The sequence below is a fragment of the Pogona vitticeps genome, chromosome 1, assembly GCF_051106095.1.
Source record: "Pogona vitticeps strain Pit_001003342236 chromosome 1, PviZW2.1, whole genome shotgun sequence".
Taxonomy (NCBI): Eukaryota; Metazoa; Chordata; class Lepidosauria; order Squamata; family Agamidae; genus Pogona; species Pogona vitticeps.
The window spans coordinates 339693197-339714638 of record NC_135783.1 but is presented as its reverse complement, the minus strand read 5'-3'; the positions used below and the strand labels follow the sequence as shown (position 1 = coordinate 339714638).

Genomic DNA, 21442 nt, shown 5'->3' with positions numbered 1-21442 from the left:
TATAAAAGCAGGAAGATACTTTTATAGAATTATTAGAAAATTAATAAAAATGGTGACAACAGTAGCGTTGATCATATGGGATTTGCTAAAAGGCACTGAAAAAGGCGCAAGACTGAATAATTTCCAGCATTTCCATGCACACATTAGAGAATATTGACCAAGTTAAGCATCCAAATGTATTTTTTGCCTTCGTGTTTCTAGCCCTTATGCTACAAAAATAGATCTGGTTCTTAGAAGGGAAAGGATAAGACAGACGTAGTCAGAGGATGCAACTTGGGATAGCTGCAGCATATCTAGCAAAATTTCACAAGATTTGCTCATTTTCACAGGTCCCAATCAGTATTTTTAGTGGAATGTTATAGCACTGGTGACAGACCAGCTACATAGCATTTGGAAGAGGCATATCCAAGAAATCTATCCAGAAATGATTTTACCTTTACTTGAGAAGAATCTGGTTTGGAAATGCCATTCTTTCATGGCTGCCTTTAAATACCAGGGCTTGGAGAAATAAGACTTCTTTCAGGAAGGGTGAGGAATGTTTTCTTCCATTAAAATACTGAAGTGGAGCAACTCTCTAGTAACTAGCTCAAAGATTGCATCACATTCTACCACTCTGACGTCTAATTTCTATCTCCTTTGCACTAGTGTCTTATTTAACTTAGTTACAGTGTGATTCAACACACAGCTGTGCAGAAACAAGTTGCACAAAGCTTTAGTCTGAGGAAACTGGGCAGAGGAATATAGCCTGTTCTTTAGTTTTATAATTTCACCACAGGATTCTTGTCTCTTTTCCCATTCGCTACCAAATGCTATGAGATAATTTGAGCAAGAATTTCATACAGCCTCTGCTGAAAAGCTACTTGCTCACATGCACATACACACATATGTGGCAGCCTCTGCAACTTTTTCTGTAATAGGGAATGTTTTGCAGAAAATTCACCACCTTGTATTTGTTACGTGTTAAATCTGTTCGTAATCTATTAACCTACTCAAGGCTAATATCAAAGAGATTTATGTTAATGAAGTGTTTGTTATTTCTACTGAACACATACAGCTTTCCAGGACGTGGGCACGCCACAAATGGCCAATAGTCTCAGATAAAGTAGTAAAGACGGTAATGTAAACCCAGATTTCATGCTTGCCAGCAGAAAGGGAAATTTTGCTGGTGGGGGGCTTTTCAGAATTGAGTTTTGGAATGTACAAACAGCTACGGGAGAAGCATGTAAAAAGATCAGTGAATATCATTCCTTCCCTTCTGCTGACAGTATGACTCTTCTCTAAACAGAAGTAGACCTTTAAGGAATGTGCAATCTAAATCTAAATAAGTAGAGTGAAGCTGAAATAGTCCTGTTTTCTTTGAAACCTAGCAGTTTGGAATATGCAGAACAAAGTGTCTTAGTGCTGCTCTTTCCCTAGTGCACAAGGATTACAATGGAGAGAGCTCCTTTTGGGCATGTTAAAGGGCTTATGTAAAGTGCAACAATTTTTGAAACTTACTGTTTAGATTAGAATATGATTCACCTTATGGTGAGGAACAGCTTCTGAAGGATGTGGGCCTAGCTGCAGAGTTTCCAAAAGATTATGCAAAAACCTAGTTCTAAAGAAGTTGAAAGAAAGCCTTGGAATGGAGTTTTACATACCACACGTTCTCTGAACTGCAGCATGTTTCTTTTGGAGTGGAAAGTATATTACAATCACAAACATTAAGCACAATCTTTTTTATCCTTAGTTATGTAGCTTTATTTACATAACAGACTAAAATAAGAACGACAAGGAAACTATTTTCATCCTATGAGGATGGCCTGAATGAGGCAGACCTAATACCTCTACCTAAAATCAGGATGCCAGAGCTTTCAGTTTCAGGAGAGAAGTACCCAGCCCCATAGTTCCTGCCATCATACACAAAGCATTTTCTCCCATCGAAAAACCTGGGTGGGAATTCTACACTCTTGAATGTCCTAAAAATCAATTTAATAATAATCAAGCAGCAGTTAGATTATGTAGATTCTCAAATTATCTTCCAGTACAAGGCATAATTTTTTTCTTCGAAACAGGATGACTATGTACTTTGGCACATTATTCTATAGTACAGTATCACTGTGTTTTGTATGCTGTTAGCACTGTGTCACAGTAACATTAAACTAACATTTAAGTGATTTCTACTGGCACTAACAAATGATAAAAAATGCATTTAACGTATGAAAATGGCTAGTAACACTATTAAATTACAAACTTAAAAAAATAGGCTTATTTTAAGAACTGATGGTAGTGTTCAGAAAATTGAAAGTGGAAGAAAAAATTGTTAGAATAAAGTGCTGGGAAATAACATATCCTCTACTAAAAGTAACCCCAGTTAAATAGGTAGTGTATCTGACCTGAGTGTTTTTCAAAAAAGAAAAAAAAAGAAAAAAACCTTCTACAAGGCTTTTGCCATGTCCATACAAAAAATATTACTTTCAAAAGTTACATTAAAGTTGATTTAATTTAAACAGAATGTAAACAAAACTGCATATTCAATATAGTTTAATATGTATTTTCTTAATTAGAAATATCACTTTCTTAAATGATTAAAATTGCTAGTGTAATGACTGATTTTTCCCCATCACTGAATTACATTATATACACATATTATACAGATTAATTGTAGCTGAAAACATTACTAAAATAAAATGTTTAATAGATACAAAGGATCTCTCTTCTCCACAACACAGCTTTACAGGATGTCCAAACACCTTTTAAAGGTAATTCTCTACTAGTATTCAGCTATTTAAGTGCAAACAATCTTTAGAAACAAACAAACAAACCCTATGATTGCAGCATCCATCTTCCTGAATTACATTATAAAGCCAGACTTTCATTTTCCATGAGAGCATTCCAGGCTAACCATCTCTGGTTTAGAAAATCAGTACAAAGAAGCCAACAGTGAAGTTCTAATTTATAACATCATTAAACTTGCTTGGATTTAAGAAACATTTTATTTCACACACTTATGTGTTTTTGTATGTATATGACTCAATTACACTGAAAAGTATAAAGAAACTGGAAAGAGTTTGTAATTGCAACACCAAAAGAAGCATTTTTAAAGCAAAATTCTTCTTTGGGTGAGCAGCCTAAAACATCAGCTGTAAAAAGAACTCATTACATGATTATTATTAGTATTATTTTATAAAACACTATGTGATTCACATAACTCCAAGTTTACACTCTGTCTTTAATAATCTGTGGTGCTTTCTGGCTGAACAGCAGCTCCTTGTTCCATTGCCATTACTTCTTGTTCTGTGTTCAAAGATTTGCTAGTAGGAATGTGATGGCTATACTACAGTTCCACTTGGAGAATTGGCCTGGTTTTGGGATGGCAATAAACCCTGCAAACAAAGCAATTTACATTAATCCAGCAAGAGAACCCAACATTTAGTTTTTTTAAACATTCCTGTCTGTAAACTTTCAGCACACGGTGTATTTGCATATTACACTTAGAACTAATAGATCACAATGTTAGAAAGTTTAACGAATAATTTTGTTCTGTCTGATAGCTTTGTTCAAGGCAACTTCTAACATTTAGCACATAATCAGAATTCAAAGTAGCCTGTTCTGGTATCTTGGAAATAAATGCTTACTGTGGGTTATCCTTTTGTCTGTTGGAGGTCATTTCAGACATGTGACGTGTCCTTTTCCATCTAATAACATGGGATATATGTAATGCCACAAAATTTAACACCACATTAAGTATTCATTTTTAAGGTACTACAGAACTCTTGGCTGTTGTTACATGATTTCAAAATGTGGTAGCACACTGAAAGGACATGCTACATTTTAGTTTACAAAAATGTGTGAACTATGCCAACATACTATGAAAAGACAATAAAATACATTTGCACCTTTAGTGGACTAAGGCGTTAACAATCAGCAGAAGCACCACTGTTTTTTCCAGACTATTGGTATTCTCCTTGCAGCATATAGTTTTGTACCCACAAAATAAAATACCCCAAAGTAATTTTCCCTGACTGAGGTGATTATTCACGAAGGAGTCTTTGCCTGATGCTGTTATAGCAAGCTAGAGCTTTGCTTCATCTCCCAGTGCATTCCAGCGACAGGAATAGATGCGATGATCTGTAAAGATTCCCTTCTTGAGTGCAAAATTGCTGGCTGGGACATCAGATCTACCCAGTCAGCATATCTGTTACTCCTAATTCATTAATTTCAGGCAACACATCAAGTTCTAAGGAAGGCTCTCTCTTTTTCTCCCATAAAACAGTAGTGTGCCCTCTTAAAATATTCTGCCAACTACCACCATCCCAACTGTGACAAGAATAGCACTCATTTATTTCAAACAAATGCCTCTAAAATGAAGTTTTAGTAAATAAATGGAGATTTTATATGTTCTTCTCTTCAGTTAATTATTGTTCTATAACCAGTAAAATTAAGACATTATCTTAATTTTTATAGCTTAAAGAATAGGTTCTCGAACCAGAAGCTATGTGATTATCCAGGCTGACTTTATAAGTACTGAACTGCAGTGTAGTTTCTCGATTACATATAAATATCTATGCTTCCATATAAATATGGTAACCATTAAATGTAGCTCAAGAGTGCACTGCAAAAAATACTGAACTGGAAATCCTTTGTTTACCTATACTTTGATTTCCAGACCTTTTTCTTACCTTAACACCATGCAATTAAGGGCGATCAAATTCAAGATCCAAATCCAATTGTAATGTAATTCTACAGGAGCTCTTTCTGACTCTGACCAAAATACTGAGAAAGCACTAAGAAAGAAAACATACTTTGTGCTCGCGGCACCATGAAGAGGTACATAAAGTCCTCACACTGGAGAAAATACCAAAATCTATTCTGGCAAGTGTTGATATTTGCCATGAAATCAGAACTAACATATGGCAACCCCAACAGGGCTTTTAAGGTAACTGAGATATTTAAGGAATGGGTTGACCTGTCCCACTCCTTAAATATGGAAGCGCACCCCCCACCCCCGTGAGCTTCCATGGCTGAGCAGGGACCCCAGACCTCCTAGGTCCTAGTCCATCACTCTATCTACCACGCTAGTATCCACATGTACTGCCTACCCTTTAATAATCTCCAAACTTTTTTCAAATTAAGATTGTATTTTAGGTAGAAGGACAAAAAAAACACTTCCCAAGTTCATCAAGATTTTCCCCAATTCATAATTTTAGGTCCATGTAGCCACAAAGTGTTTCTCTTAGTGCTTTATGGCCCGAATTCAGTTGGCAGTCCCAACAGCTATAGTCCTACAGAACTAGAAATAGTGACATGGATATTCTAGTAGGGACTGCTGTCTGTGGGTTTTGGGTCACTATATATTTAACTTCATTTTACTATATTGATATATGTAACCTGAACAGCCTCAGCTATAAAGGAACTCACAAGTGGAAGTTTTTGAAGAACTGAACACTTAAATGCAATAAAAACTACAGTAGGTTGTTTTAACATTATACAGTATATCAATGTGGGTCTAGATCCAATATCACACTGCTGCTGCATTGCCAGCACAATAGAATTTTACCCACCCACCAAATCTTCATACTGCCCCAAAACCAGCTCAGGAGGGTTTCCAAATCCTCTGAAGCATGGTTCTTGGATGCTGAGGAAAATTGATCTTAAACTTTATATGTGTGCAGAAAAAGCCTCCTGTCCAGGTACATAACGTCAGTATCCAACTAATTTTTCACAAGCATATTAAAATATTTTTATCCCGCCTTTCTTCTTAAAAAGAACCCAAGGCAGCTGACCAAGCAGCATTTACCTATTAAATGTGAAATGTGTGATGCCTTAGCAGCTTCAGGCTGTATCTGCAATGTTAGAGGTATTTCTAATTATTGCTTTCTTAGATTAAGGAATGTGTATCTTCACATTTAATAAGTTTAGGTATTTATAGTCTCTACATTTGAAAAATATAGGAAATACTATTTATTTTCTAAATTATATACTATGCATTTTATGTTCATTAAGTAGTAATTTTAGTTCACATCCCACATTGACCACAGTATTTTAACTGCTTGGAGTAGTGCTTCAGCAATAAATAAAAAAATTAATTTCTTCAAAACACTATTTTTTGCCATTTTTCAAAATCTATAGAAATTCTACCTCCCCATACAAGCTATATAATAATTCTGTTTACCTATCCTGAAACTGGCTTTTATTTAAGGTGTAGCTTTCATCAAGTGGATACAAGATAAAGATTTAATTTTTTAGGAAAAGAATTTCCAACAAAGAAATGTATTTGGGTGCTTCGCTGAAGTGGGGGAAGGCACAGAACAACGAGTAAGAGATGAAACAGAAGAAATGTTAGCAGTTCTGACTGCAGAGCTTGGCTCAAACTATAGAGCCTTGAAATACCAAGGAGAAAATACTTGAATATCAAACTTTGCCAAAATCATGTTACATGTATGTTAGTGCTCAACCATAATTAAGATTAAATAGATGCTATACTTAAAAAGGGACATGGTGGCGCTGCGGGTTAAACCGCAGAAGCCTCTGTGCTGCGAGGTCAGAAGACCATCAGTCATAAGATCGAATCCATGTGACGGAGTGAGTGCCCGTCGCTTGTCCCAGCTCCTGCCAACCTAGCAGTTCGAAAGCACGTAAATGTGATTAGATAAATAAGTACCACCTTGGTGGGAAGGTAACGGCGTTCCGTGTCTAGTCACGCTGGCCACGTGACCATGAAAACTATCTACGGACAGATGCTGGCTCTACAGCTTGGAGACAGGGATGAGCACCGCCTTCTAGAGTCAGACACGACTGGACTAAATGTCATGGGGAACATTTACCTATACTTAAAAAACTGGAGCTGGAGTAACTTTTTATAGTGTTCACCACGCATAGTATTTACATGGCAGCCTTGAGAGAAGGGACATAAAATACAGTAATAAAGCCATGAAAGAAAAGCTCCCAGTCTAGTATTGTCTTTGAACTCCCTACTGATGTAATCAATGCACATAAAAATGCATGTCTCGGAGGGAGTGGATTTTGATCCACATAGGTTTTGACTGAAACAAATGTGTTCCTTTCACTATTTTGTCCTTTGCTTTTTCTCTCTCATTTTATTCACTCCCCTCTAATTTTTTTCAACAAGCATATAAAAAGACATCTTCCCAGGAACTGTAAATATAAGCTTAAATGCACATGCCGAGATTAGCTAAAAAGTTGAAGATAATATGCAGCAGTGAACCATTTACAACAGGTGAAATCATTATTATGCTTAATGTTTAGTGTATCCTACCATGTGTTCTTGTTTAAATACTGAAATCTACCTCAAGCTCTGCTACTACCTACATATCAAAATTACAAAAAGGCAGCCACATGCCACATATTTCTTTTTTTATCACATATCAGCAAGGGTTAGCCTTCCGCATTGTGCCTTCTTCATTTCAGCTGAGCACCCTAACACATACAGTAGCAGGCACTGACTCCATACCATTGAACTATACTAGAATATAGTTAGTATTTATTGCACATGCTTGAAGTGTTGCGCTGTACACTCTACATCCTCCCACCTCACAGATGCAACTTTCTGAGTTAATATATGCAGCCTCTGACTTGTCCTGCTAATAGAATGAAAATTATGTTGTTTATATGCAACATACGGTTGAGACTGCTGATTCACAAGGCTAGCAATAAGTCCAATTTAGATAACACAAAAACTGTATTTTGAGAGACTAGCTTCTCCTCTGTCAATTCTGAAAGCTCTCCAGCTTGTTCTGTGACCAAGATTAAGAGATGAGCCATTGAAGAATTAAACTGAAACCACAACAGGAAATCTTTGCAAACTATTCCTGAGAAATGCCGTGTACTGGAAAACAAGAGTGGTCTGATAGCCTAACAACAAGAAAGAGTCCAGCTAAAACCAGCCATTACTGTATATGTCGTCTCTCCAGGAGGAAACCTCCTTTAATTCTGTTCAGTTTGTAGCCACTAACTTGCATGTGTCAAATATAAGTAAAAAATTTGATCTCCTGGCTTTGGATTGGTCCAGCTGGAATTACATTTTGTCAGCAATCTTTTACAACACTAGTTACAGCGTACCTGGCCAAACTGGTGTAACATATATTTATTACATACTTAAATTTAAAGCTAGTCTTGGGTGATGTGCTTCTGTGCTTCATTTATTTTGCTGAGCAACTCTAAAGCGCATTAATGTTAATGCTAATGCAAGGCATTGGTAAAAATGAAAGAGCTCCTGTAGAATCCCAAAGGCATCAGTTCTCTATTCTAATAGCTCTTTAATAGTTTTCTGTAACAATTTTAATTCCACTGTTGTTTTTTAAAATCAGAAACACCAATATACCAAACCTACTGGATAATTTTTTTCAAATAAAAGCAGTTTTGACAATCCTACTGAGTACTTATGACAACTCAATTCAATGAATTCTGACAGAGTATAAACTTGCAGTAAACATCTGAAGTATATATGAAATACCCAAGAGGTTGCATAGGAATCAGGAAGGTGCTCCCTGCATAACAGAAGTCTCAGGTGTGGCAAAACACTGCAACTTCAGGCATGAGAATCACTACCAACAATTATCTACATTCTACAGTTCAATCATACTTTTTATTTAATATCAGTATACAGAGGACAACCCCAGCAATCATCCTGCAATGTCAAGTATTTAGTAGTGTTCTTCAGCTGAAACAGTGACATAAAATGCTAAAAAAAGCAGTATGAAACAAATCATGTTTTAAAAATTATAAATATACCAACAATACTTATTAAAGCTTCATCATTATTGCAACAGTCAATTCAATATTAACAATTTGTCATGTTAGAAAGGCTCTTATGAAATTTATTCAAGTTGTCAAGAAATTAGATGGGACGTTTATAAAGAAAATACATATGAATTTTACTGTTGATTTTTCACTATATCATTACAATTTTGTACAGTATCACCTAATGTGTCATTCTTAACAAATTCATGTATACAGATTTCATAAGTGCAGGAAAAAAAGTCTTGCTTTTAAACTTTACACAAGTCATTTGACAGTAAATTAGCTGGTTTTCCCTTTGAACACAAGCAAGCCAACGGTATTCTAAATGCAAATTTAGTAGCTTTAATGTGACAGGAAACATGTACAGTCTTTTCAAGTACATAACTAAGTTTCAAAAGGTCAAGCATTTCTAAAAAGTCTTCAGTAAGAATCTTTCCCTCTGAATTTGGATACCCATACAATAAGGCAATCATTCTCACTTTGCTTCACAGAAGTAACTGGCCCAATCTTCTTAAAAATGGTATAACATCCATCCTGATAATGCTGTATGGCAATATTTTCAAATAACTGCCAAACTCCTGTTTGCAGTGGTTATTTCAAGATGCTTCATTTTACACCAACCTCAAGAATTCAAACTTTATAGAGTAGTAGTTCCCCAAAACTATACTTCAGTAAGAACAAATAAAATGCTGTCTTTACCCAAAAACAGTAATAGAAAATGTCTGAACCCTTTAGTAAAGACAGAATTTATTCAAACACAGTACTACAGTTTAGGGTTTCTGGAAAACTGAAGGGTGCAATTTAAATCTAGTTCTGTTTGCCTTTATACTATAGTTCAAACAAACATTCAAAATTTCATGTGCATTTTGTTGTACCAATTAGTAATGCATTTACTCTGCCAGGGTATATGGCTGCCATTTAGTCTATTATTCATTCATGTCCTTTGTGTTTTCAGGACTAACTGTCCTCTTACCCATGAGTTTTCTGAACAAGTAGCTGCAAGTTTCCTTGACTTCACAAATGACTGTACACATGGCCAGTTGGAGCCTGTCCATGAAAGCAAGACCTCTGACAGAAATCTTGGCATGACTACTTTTGCAAAAGAGATTTAAGAGCCTTCCTGCTATTTCTACCACTCTGCAACAGGGAAGAAAAGTGGCATGATTTATAAACAGTTTAATTTTTCCCAGTAATGCACTACATACTTTTTTACAAAGTCATTAGTGGGAATTTTTGATTAGGCAGGTGCCCTACAAATTAATGCAGATCTAAAATGCTGCTGTAATATGCAACATGGGCTTGTCCCACATTTTCTACTGAACACAGTACTTTTACATTTTCACATGTTTCAAGTTGTATTTTGACTACGAAAAACATGAGGAAGCTCAAGACAGGATGGGTATGCTAATCAGGAAGTCTTAACATTTGTAGTGTATGTCACTTTATTCCAAATTGGCAGTGTTATCCTCCTGCACTCCAGATTCTGAAACTACATTTAGATTTTTCCAGCCAGACCAAAGCTGCATATTCTAAGGAATATGTGAGTGTCCATTCAAACCCCATGTCGTGGAAACACACCATTTGCTATCCTGACTGCACCAGTCTGGCAAAGACATGTGAGGGAAAAGAGAAAGGAAGGATGGCTCAGTAGCAGGAAGATTTCAGACTGCACCCAACCGGCTGAATCTTCTGGACCATTCTTTCCACAAGCTGGAAGTGTGTGACCCTTCTATCCAACTGAGAACTTCTGGCAAAGGTGGAGAACAATTTTATCAGAGGAAAATGACAATGGAAGCTGTTTTTGTGTAATTCCAGGGACAAATGACAACACAAGAAGGAAGCAGCTTTAAGTAGGGGAATAAACTGCAATCAGGACAGAAAATATGCAGTATATAATCATGGGAAAGTAATGTTACCATGACATGACTGTGAAGACTCATTAAATAGTTATATAGTTAAGTGCTTTCCTATAAAATAATAACATCTTTTTGTCACAAAGACCTCCCCAGGCAGAGCCCTGTAAACCTATCACCTGACTAATTTAATCCAGCTGTGAATTTATCAACTGTGAAAATAAAGAACAACCCTAAGTAAACATGTCCTAAAAATATGGCATTTACATCAGTGTGCAATAATAATCATTAAAGTTCTAGTGAACAGCATTAGCATGACACTTACCTTTAATTAAGATTTCCGTATTGGCCAAATATAGAAATCCTAGCTTTTGGTACTGCATACTCTATATCTGAAATATTTGAAATGTGTTCCAGATCAAACTGGCATTGCAACAAGCTGTGTTTAACTGGTATATTTTGCAACTTTAGAAAATGGAAATAGCCCAAAGGCCACTACTGAGTTACTTTGGAATACCATACTATTTGGGCAAAAGGAAATACTACTTCACCATGAAGAGCCTACCTTCATAAATGTAGATCTATAAAACCACTGTAAAAACTAAGCCCTTCACGGAACAAGAATGCAAACACTTCCATTATTTTAGCACATGGAAACAAATACAATTTGTCAGGTATCCTTGCAGTTTGCTCATTCCCACCTCATCAAAAGCAGTATCATACACTTTTGGTTTGTTTAAATGGCAACACAGGAAGCACCCACAACAGAACATGTTTGATAAGTACTCAGCCTTGTTATTATATAGTTTAGAGACATTATGAAGCCCTAGAGTCACAATAGGCTTCTACTTCTACTGGAACATCTTTTCTTGCTTTTACTCTAACATCTGTACACTACATGAACTTTCAATAACCTTCAGGAAGATATCAAATAATTGCCTAACATTACACCTCCAGGAAAGTCAACAGCCAGCCATTTTTGGAATTACTAGCTTTCAATAAATGCCCATGTGCCTGCTTAAAATGTTTCCACAGATATATTAGATTCTGCTAGTCAGGCTTCCATCTCCAACCTCTGTGTTCTGGATTCTGACCAAACAGTCCCCAAACCTTAGGGGTAGCTTTTGGGGGGGTCATCCACTGGTGAGGGTGAGCCCAAGATGACCAAGTACATGTGCAGAAGCCACCTCAAGGTTCTTTGGATCTTGACCACTGACTGCAAATTGCTAAAGGAGTACTAGAGATAAACCAAGATTATCAGGAGAAAGGGCTCAAAATTAAATAGCTCATTTCAGTTTTGAACATCATGAAAGAAAACATTACTAATGCCACATTTGAGCCTGCGGATTTAATGGAAATGCACGAGTTTAAAAATACTTTTAACATGAAAGTACTTTAAAGTGAAAGGGACAAGATTCTCGAGGAATACATTCCACTGGGGACTTTTTAAAATGACTTTACACATAGAAATGCTTAGAGAATATTGATATTAAAAATCAGAATATTACAATGCATATTTAATACCAGTTTATTCAAATTTTAAATGGAGACACTACAAATTGTTTTGATGAGCAATGAAGGAGAGTTAAAAGTTCCCAGTACTATGATTAACTTTTGAAAAACAAGAATACATCCTGCTTTACGAATTCCTGCCAGAAAAGGTTCTAATCTCATTTGTCCCAAATGCATGTTATACTAATCTACAGTTTATCCAACCTGTGAACATATTGCATTCCTGAATGCCCTAACAATTTTACCCTCACTGATTGATTTTTAGATTTGTCTCAATCATGTTATACAAAAATAGCTTTGAAAATATAGGAAAACTATCACTGACACTTTGGATACACAACACATCTCTGGCTGGAAGGCAACTGTATTTCAAAAGGACTTTGATAACCCGGCCCGTACACTTCAAATCGTTCAGAAATATGGCATGCAGTATCCAAAAGTATGGCTCTGAGGAAATAATTTTTACATTGAGCATAAAGAAATTTTATATTCAACATTCAGTTATGTTTTGAGAAAAATTACCTATTCAAGTTCTACGTCTTTGATGCAGCATTAAGGATTAAAACTTACCACTTTACCAGGCCTTGCCCATGTGCAAATAAATCCCTCCTGACAAGCAGTGACTATACAGTCTTCAAGAAAAATTAACACAGTCAGTCTTTCATGTGCTATCTTTTTACAGATAAGAGGCTCTAACAAAGGAACATCTTCCATTCTGGGACACAAAGGCGTTCCCAAAGTTTTAGCTGGGTCTGTTTTGGTTTTAGTAACTAGGTTCAGTTTGTCACTGCTCTTGCTAGATATATGTCCCATACTATGGTTTCGCTTGTGATCTTTCTCATGGTGTCTTTCCTTTCGATCATGTAGTGATAATGTTGCAAATTTACTAACACCAGAGGCAATGGCACCATCCATGACACTGCTTTTACTGCCAGAATTGGAGACTGCAGAATGTGGAAGGCTATTGGACCGTGGAAGAGGAGGGGGCACAGAGTTTCCAGGCGTTGTGATGCTGTTTCCATTACTTCCTGGGTTAGTTCCGCCACTTCCTGCGGGAGGACTTGTTGCATTCATGACATTTGTGTGTGTCCTTGCTCTTGAAAGAGGTTGATGCGGGAAGAGAATATCTTCTGTTAGGTCCCATAAACACAGCTGTGTGTCCTGACCTACTGAACCAAACCTATATGTTACACTTACTGGGCGACTGTCCGTAGAGTTCCTTTTTGATAACCTAGACTGTGTGCTATTTGCTCGATCCCTTCCAAAATGAAGAAGGTCTTGGAAATCCTCATCGCTGCCACTAAATTCCATTGGATCACTTTCTTCTACACTGGTGGTATATGGATCAAAGGCCACGACACTGACCCATGATTTGTGTCCATGACCTCTAGCTATTACTCGACAGTCCAGAAATGACCAGACAGTTACCAAGTCATCTTCTCCACCTGTTACAATGTATTTTCCATCTGGGCTCCAACAGGCACATAGCAGTCCTCCAAAGTAGCTTTTCATCGTACCGTGCAACTCCACTGAATCAAAGTTAAATACACGAAGAAAACCATCCTGGCTCACACATGCCAAGAATTTCCCATCGGGGGAAAAAGCAAATTCATTCAGAGCACCCTCACCTACTGTCCATTTAAGCAAAGGATTTCGTGTAGATTTGCTCTTGCATGTGTGGACTGCAAAGCTTTCTCCTTGTTTAAGTAGCTGATAGTGTGGGGCTGTGGTACCACAATTGTGTTCCACATTATATAAGTACATACTGCCACTGGAATGAGCTACTAGGAAGAGACTCTCTGAACCAGGCACCCATTTTACACAAGTTACTCTGGACTTGTCTATTAGTCTCTGAAAAACAAAGGGAAAAGGGACATATCAGAGTCATCTATCTCAGTTTTGCAGTTTACATTTAATAAATTGTTATTTAAAATATCAAATAATTCTACTTGCAGAAGACAAGCGAGTGAAGGCTTCAATATGAGCTAGTACCACTTTTCAGACAACATATAAAAATGAAGTAATAATACAGCTTGATTTGTGGCAAACCTCCCTCAACACATTTTAATGAAGAGGAAAGAAATACCGAAGAAGCTGTATGCATTCTTTGGAGCAAGAACTATTTACCTATTAAAAAGCTGACATAAAGTGAAGACCTTCAATGAATTTATTCTTGGAAAAAGTAATACAGTTTTAGGGATCCAACAGGTAACTAACCATTTGGTGTAACAGTACTACACTGTATATTATAGCTCTATTGTACTGAAGTGAAAATGTAAAGAAACAAAAATATTACAGGAAGAATAATGATTTTTCTAAGTTGAGCATACTTTGCAAGGAAATTACTTTCAGATTTGACTATAAAGCTGGAGGAAGAAGATCCAGTATCTGGATATGTTTAATACAATGAGCCAAGTCATAAATATTGTATTGCTTTTGCCTAACATGAAAAGTCTAGACATTTCAAGGCAATTAGTTACAACTGATAGCAGAATAAGATTTTGGAGCTTCTGAGTCAACCTTCCATGAAGTTTGCTAGATTCGTTGGAACAAACAATGCAATTTAGTCTGAAAGTTCATTATTTTAAGGGAAAGCAATGACACATCCTGTAGATTTTAACCATTATTCTGGAAAGCCAAGTTATTCAAGTCTGAGAAAAAGAAGAGGATACAAATGGCAGCAATAACAGTTTATTGTAGCTTACAATAAACTATGGCCTTTCCAATGAAGAAGAGCATTGAGTGACTTTAACTGGCATGCAACAGCAGTCGGTCAAAGAGACTCATATTTGATTCTAAAATAAATATTATTCAGCTAGAATTAAAGTTAGACTTCTAGTTAATGTTTCCAGCTATTCATTCATTCACTTGCTTGCCACCTTTTTTCAACTGGATCGCAAGGCAGCTTTAGTACAAGAAGAACTGAATTAGAATACAATACAGTACATTTAAAATGAATAAAGCAGAATTATTTTTAAAATACAATGAAAATTGAAATACTTTAAAATCACTTAATTAAAATATTAATACTAGTTTATTGTAAAAGAGAGAAATTCAGCACATAATTTAAAATCCAGTTATTTGAGGCTATTAACCACCAAGGGCTGAAATAAAATGGACTCCGCCTGCCAACAGAAGATCACAAAAAGGGTTAAATCCAGCTTATCTGGGGACAGCCACAGAGAAGGCTCTTTCTTGAGTCCCTGCCTCTGAAAGTGGTCAACTGTAAGAAGGGCCTCTCTAGCAGAACTCAAAGCCCAAGTAAACTTGCATGGGAGAATACAGTGGGGTCTTGATTTGAGAACTTAATCCGTATTGGAAGGCGGTTCTCAAGTCAAAAAGTTCTCAGGTCAAATCTGCATTTCCCATAGGAATGCATTGAGAACCATTTGATCCGTATCTGCTCTTTTCCGTCCATAGAAACTAATGGGAAGCTGCTATTCCGCCTTCGACCACCAGAGGGGTATATTTTATTTCTTTTTTTCTTAGGTCAAGAAAGGTTCAGGGAAGGCAGGGAAAATACAGTCCAGGCAGTACAGTACCAGGCAGTCCGAAGACTGTCTCACCATTCCACTCTCTAAACGCTGGGAGGAGTGAGGAAGCAGACAGGCACCCTTTTCACTGGCCAACAGTTAACTGAAAGTTCAAATTTTGCACTTTCCCTGCCTCCCACGTGGGTTTGTTTCAGTTTGTAACTCAAATCTAAGTATGTAAGTCAAGTCAATATTTTCCTATGAGTGTGGTTTGTAAGTCAAAATGTTCTTAACTCGGGCCGTTCTTAAGTCAAGACCCCACTGTATGGTCTTTCAGACAGCCTGATTCCAAGTCATATAGAAATGTTATCATCACAACCAGTACTCTAAACTCTTTTCAGACACAGGCTGGTAGTCACTGAAGCAAGAGAGTTATATGTTCCCTATAACTGCTCCTGGTCTGCAGTCTGGCTACACTGTTCTGGACCAGCTGAAGTATCCAAACAAACCCAGCCCTATGTAGTGTGCCTTACATAAACCAGTCAAGATGTAACTACAGTAGATTTCACCACAGCCAAGCCCGATATCACTAACTTGGAATTAATAATAACCGGAAACTGGAATTAATAATCCGGAATCCTGGATTCCCAGGCCTGCCTCCCAGAACCGACCCGTCCACTTATGGGTCATGGTGTAGCGCGTGGAGCCAGCATCCTGCTCAAAGCACCAATCTGCAGTAAAGCCCAGCTGCCACTGTTCCGCCTTCCTACTGTTCTGACCCCTCGGCAGCTGAGCAGAGAGACTCTTCCTACTGCACCCTGGTTGGAGTGGCCAGAAGGCACAGCAGCAGTAGCCAAGCTTCATTGCAGACTGGTGCACCAATCAGGAGGCCAGCCCCTTGCACTGTGCCGTAACCTGTAAGTGGACGGGTCGGTTCTGGGAAGCAGGCCTGGGGATCCAAGACACCTGGGCTAGGGATATTCACATTTATTAACAAATATGAATATCCCATCTCTAGCACTAATCTTAACTGTGCAAATGCACTCCTGGCCATTGTTGAGACCTGAACATCCAGATTCAAGAAGGACTCCAGGACTACACCCAAACTATGAGTATGGGATTTTCAAGGTGAGTGTGGCTCCTTCCAGCACAAGATCATGAATCTTCTTTTCAACTAACTAGGAGCACTTCTGTCTCATCTAGATGAAACTTCAAGTTGTTCACCCTCATCCAGAATTGTTACTGACACTGGTTTAGAATTTTAAAAGCTTCCTCAGATTTAAATGGCTACAATTGGTTATCATCAATATACTGGTTGTATCAAACTTCAAACTCAGGAAAACCTCTCAGTTTTGAGTATATATTAAATATATTATACTGTATTAAACCACTGGCAATGGTGCAGCTAAAAAATATTGTAAATAAATAAACAAACAAACAAACAAACAAACACCACCTTCTGAGATCAACCCTTTAAGAAAGACTGGGAGTCAGCTGTAAGAGAGTACCTCCAAGTAAGAGAGTACCCCCAGAGAGACTTCCCAGAAGGATACTATAGCTCGTGCAGGAAACTTACAAATGTGTTTTAGGTGCAACTTTCAACTACCTGCATTATTTTAGTAAATTACTAGAGTGTGTTTAGAGATCAGTAGAAGCTTAGATCTTTCAAAATACTGGAGACAATGAGCAAAGATAGTCATGTTGGTAATTAGAAAAGTTCCAAAAGTTGTATTAAGATAACTTTTTCAATGTGTTATTGAAGGCTTTCACAGCTGGGATCTGATGGTTGTTGTGGGGTTTTTGGGCTCTTGGGCCGCGTTCTGAAGATTGTTCTTCCTAACACTTCACCAGTCTCTGTGGCCAGCATCTTTAGCAGACAGGAGTCAGAACTCTGTCTGTGCTCTGGTGCAGTTTGATTGGATAGTTGAGTATTTATAGCTGTGGGATCAGCTTTTGTCCTTTTCAGGAGATAGGTGATTATGGTGTTCAGCGTGTTTTTGTTGTGGGTTTATTGTTGTGGGATAGTCCCACAAATTGCACCAGAGCACAGACAGAGTTCTGACTCCTGTCCTCTGAAGATGCCGGCCACAGAGACTGGTGAAACGTTAGGAAGAAAAATCTCAAGAAGATGACCAGACAGCCCGAAAAACCTACAACAACCATTGGGTCCTGAATGTGAAAGCCTTTGAGAATACAAATAGCAGTCTGTTCTAGAACAGAAACACTCTAAGAAGCTGTTAGCTAAATTTAACATAACCATAAGGCATAAAAAACCCCGGTAGGTTAAAGCTGAGAATTCTCTCTGGGTTGCACTAAATTCTTTTTTTTACTATCAGCAACAAGATAGAATTAACAGTCTAGCAACTTTTGTTTTATTTCTTAGGAGTTTTTCAAAATAATGACACTCATTGGTATCATTTCTTATTAACCGTTGAGAAGAATGATGAAGACAGACCTAAAGCATTGTGTGGCACATTTTTGTCTCGATTGTGTGGAACCCTCCAGGTGGAGCTGATAATATTTTGTGTCTGGTAGTGGACTGAGGGAGGTATTTGAACACAGCTGCCTTAATTTTCTAATCACAACTCCTTTGATGTAGTTAGCCAGTGGCCAAGATCCAAAAAGCACATTTCTAATCATGTGGACTTGTATTTATGAACAGCAGTCATATCACACTATGTAGTAAATGTTTAGAAACGACAAATATGGCATAAGAAAGTGTTGCTCAAACTAAAAGGCCAAAGAAACTACTGAATGAGTGCAAGCCCATAAGGTTACCTAAAGGAGCTCTTTAGAATAAAACACCTGAAAACTTAAATGATAGGGATAGAAGTTAAACCCAGAAGAGTATTGTGCTTGGCAAATACAATAGCTTCAAAGTGCATATTATCTGAAACAACAAAAGTGCATTTAATTGAGAATGTGGTTCATTCCTTTGCTTAACTATTTTAAATACAGTGGGGTCTTGACTTACGAACTTAATCCGTATTGGAAGGTGGTTCTTAGGTCGAAAAGTTCTTAGGTCGAATCTGCATTTCCCATAGGAATGCATTGAAAAATATTTAATCTGTATCTGCTCTTTTCCGTCCATAGAAACTAATGGGAAGCTCCTATTCCGCCTTCTGCCACTAGAGGGGGATATTTTTTCTTTTTTCCCCTTAAGTTCAGGAAACGAGGAGGAAGGCAGGGAACAGTTTGCAAAGCACTTTAGAAATCTTTTTTTTCAACGAAGCCAATTTTAAATCATGTTTTAAAGCATGTTGTGCTGATTTTTTTCAGCACAAAGACACACAGGCAGGCTTTTTAGGTGCTGAGCAAGCTTCCCCAAGCCTCTTCAGAGCCAGCCGATCAGCTGATAGGCGGGGAGAGGAGGGTGCAGGAGCGGGGGGGGGGGAGGAAGCACAAAATGGCTGCCAGGCTCCCTTCTGGTGTGGGCTTTTAGCTGTTTCCTGCTGTTTGGGGGCTACCAAGGCCTTGTAAGTGACTTTCTTTTATTTATTTTTAAGTTTCTGACATTTTTTCCCCCCTCCAGAATTCTCTAAGGGGAGGGAGGGGGCACTTTTTTCCTGTTCGTAACTCGAGGGAAGTTCGTGTGTCAAGTCCTTATTTCCCCTATAGGGTGGGTTCGTAAGTTGAATTGTTCGCAAGTAGGGTCGTTCGTAAGTCGAGACCCCACTGTACTGCTCGAACTACAGATGTAGAAATCTGTGCATCTTAGGGGACTCCAAACAAAATAGAGGAGCTGAAAACATATCCCATTGCCTAAGAAAACACTGCTCTTTCTCCCTTACACAGGTCTCCCACACTCTTTTTTTTAGCCTAAGTTAACTATGATGCATGTCTTTAGAATCATAGTTGACAATATGACTAGTTGTGCAACATGGACTGTGAGGTCTGCCCTGCAAACTTCCACAGATGTAACTTTACAGTACACCAACTATAACTGGATTTCAGCCAATAAGTCAATACATATATGGAGAAGTTGTTACAAGTGAAGACAAATATGTTTGCATGCACCAAGTTAAGGACATCCACTTACTTCCTCATTAAATAGTTTGCTAGTTTCTTTTTTAATAGGATCTATAAGTTGCACCTGGCCAGCAGAGAAGCCCACTAGTAGAGAAACACTTTCTGCCGTAGCTGTTAAATGATTGAAGTCATGACACGTAGGCTGTGTTCCTTTGTATATCCTTTTATCTATTGGTTTACTCAAATCAGCAGCCTGCAAAAAAGATTAAGAATGGAATTAGCAGCAGGTAACACATGAGTTCAGTATTACAACAGAAGAATTAGGTGTAATGATTGTAGCAACCATGGCAACATTACAGAATTAAAGTGGAGACTCCAGCCTAAATCCAACAGAACACTAGTGGATTAAAAATTCCCATTAGCAAAAACTGCTTGACTATATCGTTATACAAGGAGTTCTGTACTGGATATCATCTTTATGCGTACTCCATAAACAATCAACCATTTGTGCAAACAGGTCCTGCACTAGCACAACAACATTGTTGGATGCTGGCTCCAAACTGAAGTACAGTGGTGCTTTGACTTAAGAACGCCCTTACCTACGAAAATTTTATGTTAAACACAGCCTGGGACACGAAATATTGCTTTGAGTTACGAATGGAACTTTGACTTACGAACGGAAAAAGGCGGGAAATTCAAACTGTTGATGGCAAAGAGGCTGCTTCTCTGTAGCTCTTTCGCCCCAACGGTTAAAGCAGGTGGTTAGGGAACTTTTTTACTCCTGAGGTGCAGGAGGAATGAAGGAGAGGCAGGGTGGCACGGGTCTACTCACAAGTAAGCGCCGCTGAAGGCACGGGTCTAATCATGAGTAAGTGCTGCCAAAGGCATGGGTCAGAGGGGCTCTGTGGTGGCGCAGGAGGAGGAAGGAGAAGCGGTCGGGTGCTGGTGCTTTGTAAGTTTGGGAAGCCCCCGCAGAGGCTTCGGACTGGTAAGGTGCTACTTCTTCCTTTTAAAAAGTTGTTCTGGGTGGGTTTTGGAGGGTAGATTTGAGCTGGGGGGTTACGTTTCTGGGGTTTTTTGTTTTGCTTTGTTTTGTTTGTTTGTTTGTTTTTGTGCAGTCCGACATGGGACTTGCTCCAGTGTTTATTTTTTGATGGTTTTTTTTTTTTCAGTCCCAGTGTGGGACTTGCAGTGTTTTATTTTTATTTTATTTTTTTTGTATTTTTTTTCTTTGGCCAGAACCAATTAATCGGTTTTCAATGCATTCCAAGGGAAATGGTGCTTTGACTTACGAATGTTTTGACTTATGGTCGACCAGACCAGATGGGCGGGATATAAATAAATAAATAAATAAATAAATAAATAAATAAATAAATAAATAAATAAATGAATAAATGAATAAATAAATAAATAAATTATGGCCACCGTTCCAGTACAGATTAAGTTCGTAAGTCAAGGCACCACTGTAGATCTTTTTCAGTAATATATAGTGGTGCCTCGCTTAACGAGCACACCGTTTAACGATGAATCCGCATAGCGACATGTTTTTTGCGATCACATTGCGATGTTTTAACATTGCACTGCAATGTTTTGGGAACAGCTGATCGGTGGTTCCAAAATGGCCACCAGGTGCAGAAAATGGCCGCCCGCAGCATTTTCGCGCCATGCCCTCGCTTACCGGGCGGCAAAAATGGCAGCCAGATGAAGGATTCCCCCCATAGCGGTGAGTTTTTCCCCAATAGGAACGCATTAAACAGAGTTTAATGCGTTTCTATGGGTTTTCTCCCCCCGCATAGCGACAAATCCAGATAGCGACGTTAATCCTGGAATGGATTAACGTCGCTATGCGGGGCACCACTGTACTGCTAGAGAGTTGATGTCCATATATTCAGG

At 38.0% G+C, this 21442-nt stretch overlaps 1 protein-coding gene across 4 annotated transcripts in view; it reads right to left on the bottom strand.

Annotated features, from left to right (window-relative positions):
• Positions 1-916: 916 nt before the first annotated feature.
• Positions 917-21442, bottom strand: part of WDR20 (WD repeat domain 20) — a 60843-nt gene continuing 40317 nt past the window's right edge. The window contains exons 2-4 of one of the 4 annotated variants that reach the window (XM_020793622.3): positions 19620-19802; positions 12678-13958; positions 917-3365 (exon numbers count right to left, since the gene is read on the bottom strand). In XM_020793622.3, the coding sequence (XP_020649281.2) occupies positions 3312-3365; positions 12678-13958; positions 19620-19802 (1518 nt within the window). In that variant the 3' untranslated portion in view covers positions 917-3311. Of the gene's footprint in view, positions 3366-10288; positions 10490-12677; positions 13959-19619; positions 19803-21442 lie in introns of those variants that run through there. The other 3 variants (XM_078383794.1, XM_072986685.2, XM_072986686.2) reach the window with 3 other exon arrangements.